Source organism: Solanum verrucosum, unplaced genomic scaffold (assembly GCF_900185275.1).
Source record: "Solanum verrucosum unplaced genomic scaffold, falcon-dt-bn FXZP01000060.1, whole genome shotgun sequence".
In the NCBI taxonomy this organism is placed as follows: domain Eukaryota; kingdom Viridiplantae; phylum Streptophyta; class Magnoliopsida; order Solanales; family Solanaceae; genus Solanum; species Solanum verrucosum.
The window spans coordinates 8,394,585-8,406,469 of record NW_026020129.1 but is presented as its reverse complement, the minus strand read 5'-3'; the positions used below and the strand labels follow the sequence as shown (position 1 = coordinate 8,406,469).

Genomic DNA, 11,885 nt, shown 5'->3' with positions numbered 1-11,885 from the left:
ATTTGTTGGTTAAGCTAATATTGTTGATCTTTTACTTAAGCATCTTATTAATTTTTTAGTGACGGAATCAAAAATTTTACTAAGGAGTGTCATAATATATATAAAGTAGATACACGTAGAAAATAATGTACATAGATATAAAATTAAAATTTTAGCCTAGTTAAGCAATGTAATTTTCTGACGACTATCATGAATTTTCTCATCTAGATCTTCCTCATATTATTCTTTTTTTTGTGCGTGTGTCTTGAATTATATGAGCTAATTAATTTTGCTTTGCATGAAAGGTTTCGAACGTGTATCGTGTCAAGCATGATGGCCTTACATATATATAAGTAGGTTATAATAGTGCATGTATTTTATTAACTATAATGTTGTGGTCCTAAATTGCAATTTTTATACCTAACATTTAGCTAAGAGGAGGTAGCAAAATAAATTAATAATATAAGTACTAGATCAAGCTATGTGTCATATCATGATAAATGATGATGATTAATTAATGAGAAAGGAAAATGTTTTTTTTAATACTTATTTTCCAATAAAATATAAAAAATAAGTGATTTAAAATTTATTTTTTAGTGTTTGGTAAAAAAGTAAGTAATATATTCAAGAGCATTTATATATAATATGAGGAGTGAGAGTGGGCGCGACATAGACGGAACAAAAATTTAAACTTATATTAAAACAAAAACTTGATTCTTTTTACTATAATTAATTGAGGGTTAATTGTTGTAACTTTTAAAGAAGAAGGAATCTCTATACAATTATCTTGAAAATTGATATGCTTTTAAGTAATCAAAATACTATTAGAAATCCTTTTAAATGTGTAAGCAATTAACACTTACAAGTTTACACTAAATATAGATTTAAGTAATTAAGTGTCAAATTAGATAACAATTCAAATTTAGAGGGAATCTTTTGTTAACAATTCAAAATAAGAAAGGAAATTAATTTTTTTTGTTAACTAGTTGATTACAAAATAATTTAACTACGATTAAAGGTATGAAATCTCATTTGGTATATTCTTAGATGATTTTAAGCAATTAATTGATTTAGAAAGTAATTATATTCTATTCTCAAATGATATAAAAGATATTCTTATTATGATCATCTACCCCATAATTTTCATATTTTGGAGAATCGTTTTTATTTGTGGATAACAACTTTGTAAAGATCAACAATTTTTGAAAATAACGCTATAAATTTCCTTTTTTTGTTCCCTTTTAATTAGAATACGTTATTGGCTTTATTATTTGTCGATGAAAACAAATCAGAACATTTGGAATTTTATTATAGTTTGGAAGTGACCATTTCTTTAAGTTTAAGCATTCAATCAGTAATCTTCCATGTAGATCACTAAACATGAAAAAGTAGTTGTATTAAAAAAAATGTAAAATGATACACGAAATGATTAAATAACATATTTTGTACACTTTTACTACAACAAGCAATTGTAATCCAGTGATTTCACCTTCTTAGAATAAGGTAGTGCTCGTAACCATTATAGAATCAATAATTCGATTGTAAAAACCATAAACATCTAAATCATTACAAAATCAATCTAATAAATCAATAACTTTTTTTTTTAAAATTTAGATTATCGATTTAAAATGATTGGCCCAAAATCGAAATCGATAGGATTCACCCTATAATGATTTAAAAAAAAAACCGACCGGCCGAAATCAATGACAAAGGAAAAGGCAAAAAAAGAGCGGGGTATTGTCACGTGTGAACGTCCCATAACTCATAATATTGGTCGGCACATCTCAACTTAATACACAAGCATTCTTAATTATCACATTTCATTTTCCCAAATCATTTCTCATCCATATTTTCAAAATATAAAATACTATTCTCCGTTCAACAATAGTTATCCACTATATTATTTTAAAATATTCAATAATACTTGTCTATATTATAAAATTGATGAATAATTTTACACTTAATTCATAATTTATCCTTATCATTAATTATAATTATTTCCCTATTACATTTTTTCAAAACATTGTATTTATTATATTCAAAGGATGATATAATAAACTTACCCTTCTATTTATAGTTTTTTAAAAAGTGTGTAAAGTCAGTACTAAACGAGTATTATTAGACATAGAGGGTAAAGTACTGTGCCACGTGTAATGACACATAACCGTGGATCTAAAGACAACGAGGATTCTATTGAGTAGAAAACACGCAAAGTACCCCTTTTTTACTTATCTACGTGGCATCTGACCTGGACATTCGAACCACCCAAAACAACTCTTCCTCCAAAAACTTTTTTCTCTTAGAAGTAAAATATAATTGAATCTTACAATAAGTTCTAGAAAAAAAAAAGAAGGAAATAATTTAGAAAATTGTCTGAGTTAGTTGAGGAAGTGATCTTGGTTATAAATTTATTATATTTTTTTTTGATTGAGATCGTTGCACTATAAAACTTGTCTAGTATATAATTTACTTTTTCAGTATAATTTGTTTGCTATTATATTGGTGCTAAATTTATCCTATGCACATTAAAAAGTTATCGATCATGAATTTTTTAGTAGTACAACATATGAGACTTTGATGATTAGTTTTTTTTAAAAAAAAAATCCGCATAGTACTTATAATAAAGGAATTATGAAATTATATGACTAATTTGTCCTCATCATATTACAACTCACTTGAATATTTCTTCGAAGCTCTTTACGGTTGATAAAATGAAAGAAAAAACTTTAATAAAAGAATTCAAAATTTTGTTAGTTGTATTTCCGTTTTGTTTGTTTTGAAAGCATATTAGAATGGATAAGAAAACATGTATATTTTCACTAGAAAATTACTCCAATGATGATAAGTTACTGAACATTTTGTATTAACACTTTATTTTTGACGGTGAATTGTAATGTATCAATAAATTTTTTCACATTGAACCATTTAAATGGCAGGTCCAATTAGTTGTTTTTATACTCATATTCATTCTTTTTTTTTTTTTTGCTAACAATATTATAAACACATATACCATATTCTTAAATATTAAGTATAAATTTATGTTATAAATCATCATTAGAAAACTAGAAGAAAGTCTCAGAATTAATTAATTTTTTCAAATTTACACGAAAAATACTTTATTGAATAAACACATATACCATATTCTTAAATATTAAGTATAAATTTATGTTATAAATCATCATTAGAAAACTAGAAGAAAGTCTCAGAATTAATTATTTTTTTCAAATTTACATGAAAAATACTTTATTGACAGACTAAAAAATAAAATATCACATTATTCGATATAATTAAATTCAAATTAACACATTGCATGTTTTATTTTTGGGAGTGGTACTTCTAACCAAATCGTGCACATTCTCAATGGTTCAAATCGAAAGCCTCTGATTAAATATGGAGAAATCTCAATTATTTCAATCACAAAACATATTTGATAAATTAAAGAAGTGACTTGTTTAAACAAAATAATGCTACTTGAAATCCAATTTAGCCATCCATATTTATTTTAATAATAACACTATATATGTCTAGAATACATGTGAAGTTAATTTCCTTTTCTTTTTTTTCCTCATGGATATTAAATTAATCCATTATTTTTCGTGCACAATCTAACAAAATCACTACAAAATTAAAAAATTAGGTCCGTCCGGGCACGGGCAGATAATAGTCCCGGCATGTGAAAGAACCGCCCGGCCCACTCTTTGCTTAAATAAAAAAAAAGTAAAATATATTAAATAAAATTAACTGATTAATTATATTTTCTTCTTTTTCTTTATATATAAATAGGGAAAGACAGCGAGAGAGGTGAAAGTAGCAAAGCGTGCTTTGCGGTGCCTGTGTCCAATTGTAGAGAGAGAAAGTAAATTCTTCACCGGAAAAACCCATAAACGCTTACAATAGAGAGAGAGAGAGAGTCATAAAGAAATCTACAGAGAAAGAGAGAGTCACAAAGAAATCTACAGAGAAGCGACGAAGACGAAGAAAAAGACTTGTTCAGACTTAAACGTGATATTTGGAGTTGTTTTTGGGTTCAGAATTAATTTTTCGGGGTTTAAGAACTCAAACCCCTTTTGTTCTCCATCTTCCTTCAACTCTGTTACTGTAATTTTTTAGTGAGTTTCAGTTTGAAGAAAATGGAAATATCAAATATGGAGTGGCCTGCATATTTGGATGAATATGAAAAGCTTGTTTTCCGAATGACTACTCCAAGGTCAGTCTCACACCCTTTTTCTCCATGATTTGATTTGTGTTCTTCAAGTTTTTTTCTGGGGTTTTACTTTTTCTTTTTGCCCAAATATGTTTTCGGTTTTGCTAAAACACAGTTGATTATTGTCTCTGTTTTTCAAATTTTGTGTTTTTTGGGAAAAAAATTCTCATTACTTACGTTAATCCGAAGAGTTTGCATCGAATTAAAAATTTAAGCAGAATCATGAGACTGTATATTTAGTTAAACTAATATAATTTGATTTTTCTTCCTTTACACGTTACTTTGACTCTTCATTTTTCTGTATTCCAGAATTTTTCACTTGACTTTTCCTTATGAAAAATTTGTCCATTTTCAAATTTCAAAATTTGAAAAAATTTAATCTCTTAGTGGCCTTTCTGAGCAGTCTCTTTCACTGTTTCTTTTACAGGGTCATGATCGACAATGCCGGTTGTTCAAATTCCACTCGCGTTATGGTAAGCCACCTTCTTCGACTTTGCTGGAGATTTTTCATAATTTTGACCAAGTAAAATTTTTTTTTTTAATTATTCCAATTTTTCGGTGTTTAATTTTTATTATTATTATTTTAAAACAGATTGATAGTGCCAGAAAACATGGAATTCTTCTAGAAGCAGTTCAAGTTCTTACCGATCTGAATCTTTCCATTAAAAAAGCTTACATCTCGTCGGACGGCCGGTGGTTTATGGACGGTGAGTGCAAAATTTACGGAAACACCCTTTTTGTTAAAGTGCGCTTTTTTGCTAAAATGCGCATCCAACGATTATTTATTCTTGGGGATAAATAAAAATATTTATCAAGCGTACGTTAGCTGTTAATTTTATTTTTTAACCTTTTGAATATTTGTACTAATTTTTTTTGCCGTTTCAATTCGTTGTTTTAATGTACAGTGTTTCACGTTACTGACTTGGATGGCAACAAATTAACTGACGAAAGTGTAATCAGTTACATTGAACAGGTACTTAATTTTCTTAATTTTTCTTTTAATGAGTGATTTATTAGGGTAATTTTGATTTACATGTTTTTTTGTGCAGTCATTAGGGACAATTCATTATGCAAGTGCAAAGTGTATTGATGGTTTGACAGCGCTGGAGTTAACCGGGACGGATCGAATCGGTTTATTATCGGAGGTTTTTGCAGTACTCTCGGAATTAGAGTGCAATGTAGTTGAAGCTAAGGTGTGGACTCATAATGGTCGAATTGCATCCCTTATTTATGTTAAGGAACGCGATTCAGGGTCACCAATTGAGGACTCTGAGAAGATTGACACGATTGAAGCTCGTTTGAGGAATGTTCTCAAGGGGGATAATGATATTCGTAGTGCTAAAACATCTGTGTCTATGGCTGTTACACATACAGAAAGAAGGCTTCATCAGATGATGTTTACTGATCGCGATTATGAAAGGAAGCCGATTATTAGGACTAATGATAACCCTATTGTATCGGTGTTGAATTGCTTGGAGAAGGGTTATTCTGTTATAAATATTCACTGTAAGGATCGACCCAAGCTTCTGTTTGATATCGTTTGCACCATGACGGATATGCAGTATGTTGTGTTCCATGCTACGCTTAATACAGCAGGGGACAGAGTACACTCGGTATATATTCCTTGCTTTTTTGGTAGTAATGTTCTTTTATTCATGTTCAAGGAATGTACATATGTTCTAAACTTATATTACAATCTTGTCTCAGGAATTCTTCATTAGGCATACCGATGGAAGCCCCATTAGTTCAGAAGCAGAGAAACAGCGAGTGATTCTGTGTCTACAAGCTGCAATTGAGCGAAGAGCATCTGAGGTATGTTATACTGGTGATACCCAATTTGCGAACATTAATCAGAGTATGTTAATTAACACGTTTGGATTACAGGGAGTGAGGCTGGAGTTATGCACGGGAGACAAACAAGGACTATTAGCTGATGTAACACGAACCTTCCGTGAAAATGGTTTAAACGTGACAAGAGCTGAGATATCGACAACAAGTGATAACACAGCTCTGAATGTGTTCTATGTAACAGATGCTATTGGAAATCCAGCTGACTCGAAGATCATCGAGGCTGTTAGGATGAAAATCGGATTGAGTGACTTGAAAGTGAAGGAATTGCCATCGATCTATCATCAAAAGGCGGAAGAAAACGAAGAACCCACAGGGGGTGTAGGTGGGGCAATGTTACTATCACTTGGTAGCATTGTAAGGAAGAATCTATACAATTTGGGATTGATCAAGTCATTTTCTTGAACAAAATATTTTCAGCAAAACAGATGTTGGTGTACATAGATAGCTTAAAGATTACTGAAAATGAAAGGATTTGGTGATAGTAGTTGTTGTTATAGTTGGCTATATTGGGGTCCATATTTACCCACCAATTTCAAGAATTAGAAGAAAAAAAAGAAAGATTGGAACTTTATTAAATTTGTTTGGTGGAAGATTAGAGGGACAGACTGGCAAACATAGAAATTGGTTTTTAGAATAGTACACATTTGTACAGAAGTCTTTATTTTATTATAATGTTTTTAAGTAGGGTTTTAATGTTTAACTTAGTTTTGTTTATACTTATGATGCCCTGTTCTCTTGGTGTTGTCCATTTGGGACTACAACAAGAGAATCTAGTCTTTGTAAATATTATTATTAATTAATATTATTTGGTTTAATTTTAAGTTCTACAATTTGTTTGTTTTCTTTTTCTCTAATTGATTGACTGTTTGTTTGTTTTGTTGACCACGAAACAATGACTTTGGTGTTTTTGCAATACACGTTGCCACCCTGTTGCCTTTGGTGAAGACATTTGAAAAATTGGTCGAAAGAAAAATAATATTTTTTTAATTTATGGTTTCATTTCGTTATCGGATCACTTAATTATTCATATATAATCAACAAGGCTAGTCAATGTAATCATGCAAATAAGGTTTGAATGAAGCTATCTTATCATTATGGGTTAGAGAAATTGTTTTTGAAGAAGGCAAAGTAACTCTCTATAATAGGAAAAATACCTCTGTTACTTTTTAGTTGTCATGATTTTATTTATTTTTTTAGAGTTAAACGATAATAATTTTGACTAACATTTTAAAGTGTATTTTTTCATCATATTAATATGAAACAAGTTGTGATTCAGTTTTGAAAATTAATCAATTAAATTGATTCTTGAAAAGTGGAACATGATAATTAAAAAGGAACGAACAGAGTAACTTTTAAACGGTCAATGAAATGTGAAAAGTTATGTACTTGTTGAAATTTGAAAAGGATAAGAAAGGCCGACATTTAAATAAAAAAACATGAAATATCGAATAGATTCTGGAAGTTGTCTTTTTCTTTGAAGTTTCTAAGTTGTTGACATAGTTATTGCAGTTGGGAAATTAAAGAAACCCCCAAAGTAAGAATGAAACCTTAACGTGATTATAAATTAGCACTAATGTCTAATCCATAATTTAACAATCGAATTGATGATTATGATGGAATGGATATAATCAATTTCAAATTTAGCAATATAAAAAATCTTGATAGAAAACATTTTTCACTTTAATAAATATCGAGAATCCAAAGTAAGTACTAGACACTGAGTGTGAAACCAAAACGTTATCTTAGAGTACTAGTCTAAATAAAATTGCCATTTTACCTTAAAAGTCTCTATTTTTTTTAAAAAAACCATATTATTTGTATGCCATTTTATTGGGTTCATTAATTAATTTTAAATTTGTGGTTGGATTAGTGATGCTCTTTTCAGTAGTCTTTTTCTAACTTATATTTCCTTTTCCCAAAGAGGGGCAACTAATTATTTTTTTTGGCCAGTTGTGTTTTCATATTCTAATGTATGTATAAATTCTGAATGCTCATTTGTGCATAGTTGATATATTTTTGCCACTTGTTTTCATATTCTATATGCAAAATTCTAAATGTTCGTTTTAGTTTAGTTTGTCTCATTAGAGAGATCTATAACTAATTAAAATAATTAGTTAGTTTTGTATTGGCTTAATTATAAAATTAAAAATTGGGTCCTAAAAAAAATGAATTAGTGCTTGGCAAAATGTGGTGATAAAGTTCAAGAGACGGCTAATTTGTCTTTATTTTATTTGGTTATTATAAAGCAAACGCCACCACTATGGACAAGTAAAGGTTGCATAGTTGTATGAAGCAAACTAATTAAAAATTAGTACTATATAAGTTTTACATATTGATTTTACCGGTTGAAAGACTTTGGAGTAATAGTCAATAATAAAGTTATTTCTGTTTGTGATAATTTATAGGTTATATGTTTGAGTCGTAAAATTAATTTATGATATCGATATATTGTATCAGATTAGGTTGTTATTATTATATCCTAAGAGGGTGTGACCCTTCTACGAACTAGCTAGGGGCGGAATTACAGCTTTATCCAACGAGATCATCATAGGAACATATCGCAATTTTTGGTCGTTTCATGTATATTTAGTGAAATTTACCAAAATAATTATATAAAAATACGACTTAATACACAGTCGATCAACCTTTTAAATTTGTCATGATATTTTAGACACTCAATTTAAGTCATGTTTCAATTGAACAACTCAACTTCGAATAAAATGTTTTAATTAGGCACTTTCGATTCAACTTTTTTTTTAAAAATAAAAAATTATGTGTGTTTTTATTCGTTTATTAGATAGTCAAATTAACCACATAAAATATGTTATCCCCTTTGATCATACGCATCAACCTCAAATAGGAAAATGTTTAGGATTTTATGACTTATTGAGGAGAATTAGTATAATTAAAGAAAATTACATATTTCATGTGGTTACTTAACTATTTAATAGACGAAAATGAGAATACACGTAGAAAAAGAATCAAAATTTAAAACAAAAGTATCTACTTAAACACTTTATTAGAAGTTAAAATGTTCAATTAAAACATAAATTAATTCGATTAAATATACGTAGATGAAATATTCTGACAAATTTAAGATGCTCGTTTATGTATTAAGCCTGAAAAAAGAATGTGCATTGGGGGGTGCATGGTAGGCGTGGAGTCGAAAAAAATGGGAATAAGATCACATGCATGCAGATACAGTGAAAGTGGGAAAAAAAAAAAGAAGCAAAGTCAAAGCATCGATATATATGAAAACTATGTACTAAAAACATTTCATTAATAAATGGAGTAAATTAGAATAATAAGAATACCTTTTTTCTCTGCTTTTGATATGTTTATAGCACAAAAAAAGGGATTTTTTCATAGTAATGTGTAGCACCAAAAGCAACGTTTGTTTTCTTTTGCTTTGTCTCGAGGTTTTCTTTAAGATTCATTCATGCATGCCTTATCTTGGTAATCCCTTTTTACAACTAGTAATTTGTTTCTTTTATAATAATTTCTAAAGGGCGTAGAACGTTTTTTACTTTGTTTCAACTAACATCTATATAAATGCACTCTAATTTTGAATGTACGTGCAGTATGTGCTTAAACTTGTATAAAGTTGAATAAATAAACATATGCGACATATGGCAAAATACAAATTAAGTTTGAGTGTATCTCACATGAGTTGTTATGTATGACGTATGTCTACTTGTTCCAACTACTCGTGTGCACACCCAAAATTGTTATGTATAGTTCAATTTTTTAATTTTATTGACACACCAACAATTAATATCTTAGCACATACAAAATAAGACGGATAACATGTGACAATATAGATTAAAGTTAGACACAGTATATAAGTTAAGTCTATTACAATATCTTTAAAGAAGGAAACCAAATAAGCAAATGGATTTTAGGTCTAGAAAAATCTTAAAAGAAATACCAAGAATGCATAAGGTAAGAAACAAATTAAGTCAGTAATATACAAAAATATTAAATTCTATATGCCTAACAATTTGCGGGAATATAATCTTAAATTGTCAACTCATGGACCATTTGTAAGAGTTCTTAAAGAATTTTTCTAGGCATCTTTTTCTTTACTTTTCTCTCAACATGCATGTGGATTTCTTAGAAACAATATGTATATAATTACTTAATTAAGATATTAATAACAAGTATTGTGATTATTTTGCATCTTTTTATGAGAAAATTGAATCAAATCGAGTATGAAATGTCAATCTTCTAGATTGATTATTGCAAATTAGAATAAAAATAAAGCATATATATAACTTGATTATGACAAATCATAAGAATAAATAAATTCCTTATTTGGCACTAACAAAAACTACAAAGAATCTTTATACACATTTTGCTACTTTTTTCCATTTTTAATTACTTTTTAGAGTGGAAAATGTGGTTTTTTATTATTGACTTCACGTCATTTAGATTTTTATGTTATACGATCTTGAAGAAAATGGGGTAAATTGATGCTACCAGAAAAGGAAAGAAGAAGAAAAAAGTGGATAATGAGCTCATACATGATACAAATCGAATTCTTTTTAAAAAAAATTCAAATTGCCACTTAGCAATATTTTAAAATGATTAATTTGCCGAAAGATAATATCTATAGGATTTTATTGACTTAATTAATCGAATAGCAATGTGACACTTATCTTTCTTTAGGGTGTTTTCGGTATATAGAAAATTATTTTTTCAATTTTCTTATGTTCGGTGGAGAAATAACTTCTTAGATTCGAACATGAAATCACTAGGTGAATTTTGAAGTCAATCGCTAGTCTTGTTTTCTGGGGATTCTAAATCTCAAGAATACCTTATATATACAATAATTTTTTATCGAGCGGACTCGAGTGAACACCTTCACATCCTCCTAGATCCACCCCTACCACACCCCTACCTTTCATAATATTTGTCTAAACTATATACAAATATTTTTAAGAGAATACTTTTTACTTACATAGAACGAACAGTCACAAAATGATAATCAAGTAAGAAATCAACTATTTTTTAAAAAAAATATTATTCATAAAAAAACATCTCCCTTCTTATCGAACAGGCGAACACACCCTTAATGTTAAGTTAAACATCAATCCTCTATCGCATCTTTTATTAGGTACGCAATAGTTGTTACATGAAAAGATATTCCTTTGCAATTTTAAATGATAATAGTAGTAAAAAAAAATTTAAAAATGTTTCTTTATTTTTTTGTTTTAGTAATTAAAAGATTCATAAAAAAGTAATTCCACTTAATGGAATTTTTTGAATCAAAAGATTTAACTTTGTTAATCCTTATTCTTACCGTACATATAGCATCTTTAACAATGTCTTCCATACTATATTAGCTAGCAATTAGCATAACAATAATTAAAGGAATCTAGTGGCATAGACAAATCAACAAAGAGTCACGTTTAGCAAACTTTAACAAGAAATTCTAGAAAATAAAACCCTTTACAGTTGTAAATATTCATCAACCAGAGAATATTATGCACAATATATACTATGCTCTATATCTTCATTCACCTTTAAAAATTAAAATTACTGATTTTCTTAGTTGTGCATTACCCATTTTCTTGTTTCCAGCTTTGCTACAATAACTCAATATTCTATTCCAAATATTATTTCAACGTTGTGGCATGTAACCAAAGGTAGAGCTAGCATACGACACTTGAGTTCACGTAAATTCAGTAATTTTTAAAAATCATCAAAAAGAACCCAAGTATTGACTTTATTATGAATTAAGTTATTACTCTATTATACATTAACTTGGGATTTTTTTTTAAATTCTTAAATTTCAAATTCTAGTTATAAATTCATGTTTGCACGTAGTATATACATCCAAAATAATTTG

General features: G+C 28.7%; 1 protein-coding gene across 1 annotated transcript; it reads left to right on the top strand.

The window, feature by feature from the left end:
• The first annotated feature begins 3,805 nt into the window (after positions 1-3,805).
• On the top strand, positions 3,806-6,832 carry LOC125826160 (ACT domain-containing protein ACR8). Its single transcript, XM_049505473.1, has 7 exons — positions 3,806-4,186; positions 4,611-4,656; positions 4,776-4,890; positions 5,089-5,156; positions 5,233-5,796; positions 5,891-5,995; positions 6,068-6,832. Exons 1-7 carry the CDS (start codon positions 4,110-4,112, stop codon positions 6,434-6,436), a joined length of 1,344 nt encoding a protein of 447 aa, XP_049361430.1. The 5' UTR covers positions 3,806-4,109; the 3' UTR covers positions 6,437-6,832.
• The last annotated feature ends 5,053 nt before the right edge of the window (positions 6,833-11,885 follow it).

Bases quoted from the DNA above. Each gene is read 5' to 3' on its own strand.
- LOC125826160 (XM_049505473.1), top strand. From the start codon at position 4,110: ATGGAAATATCAAATATGGAGTGGCCTGCATATTTGGATGAATATGAA. The intron at 4,891-5,088 runs GTGAGTGCAAAA...TTTAATGTACAG, and splicing joins CGGCCGGTGGTTTATGGACG to TGTTTCACGTTACTGACTTG. The intron at 5,157-5,232 runs GTACTTAATTTT...TTTTTTGTGCAG, and splicing joins TAATCAGTTACATTGAACAG to TCATTAGGGACAATTCATTA.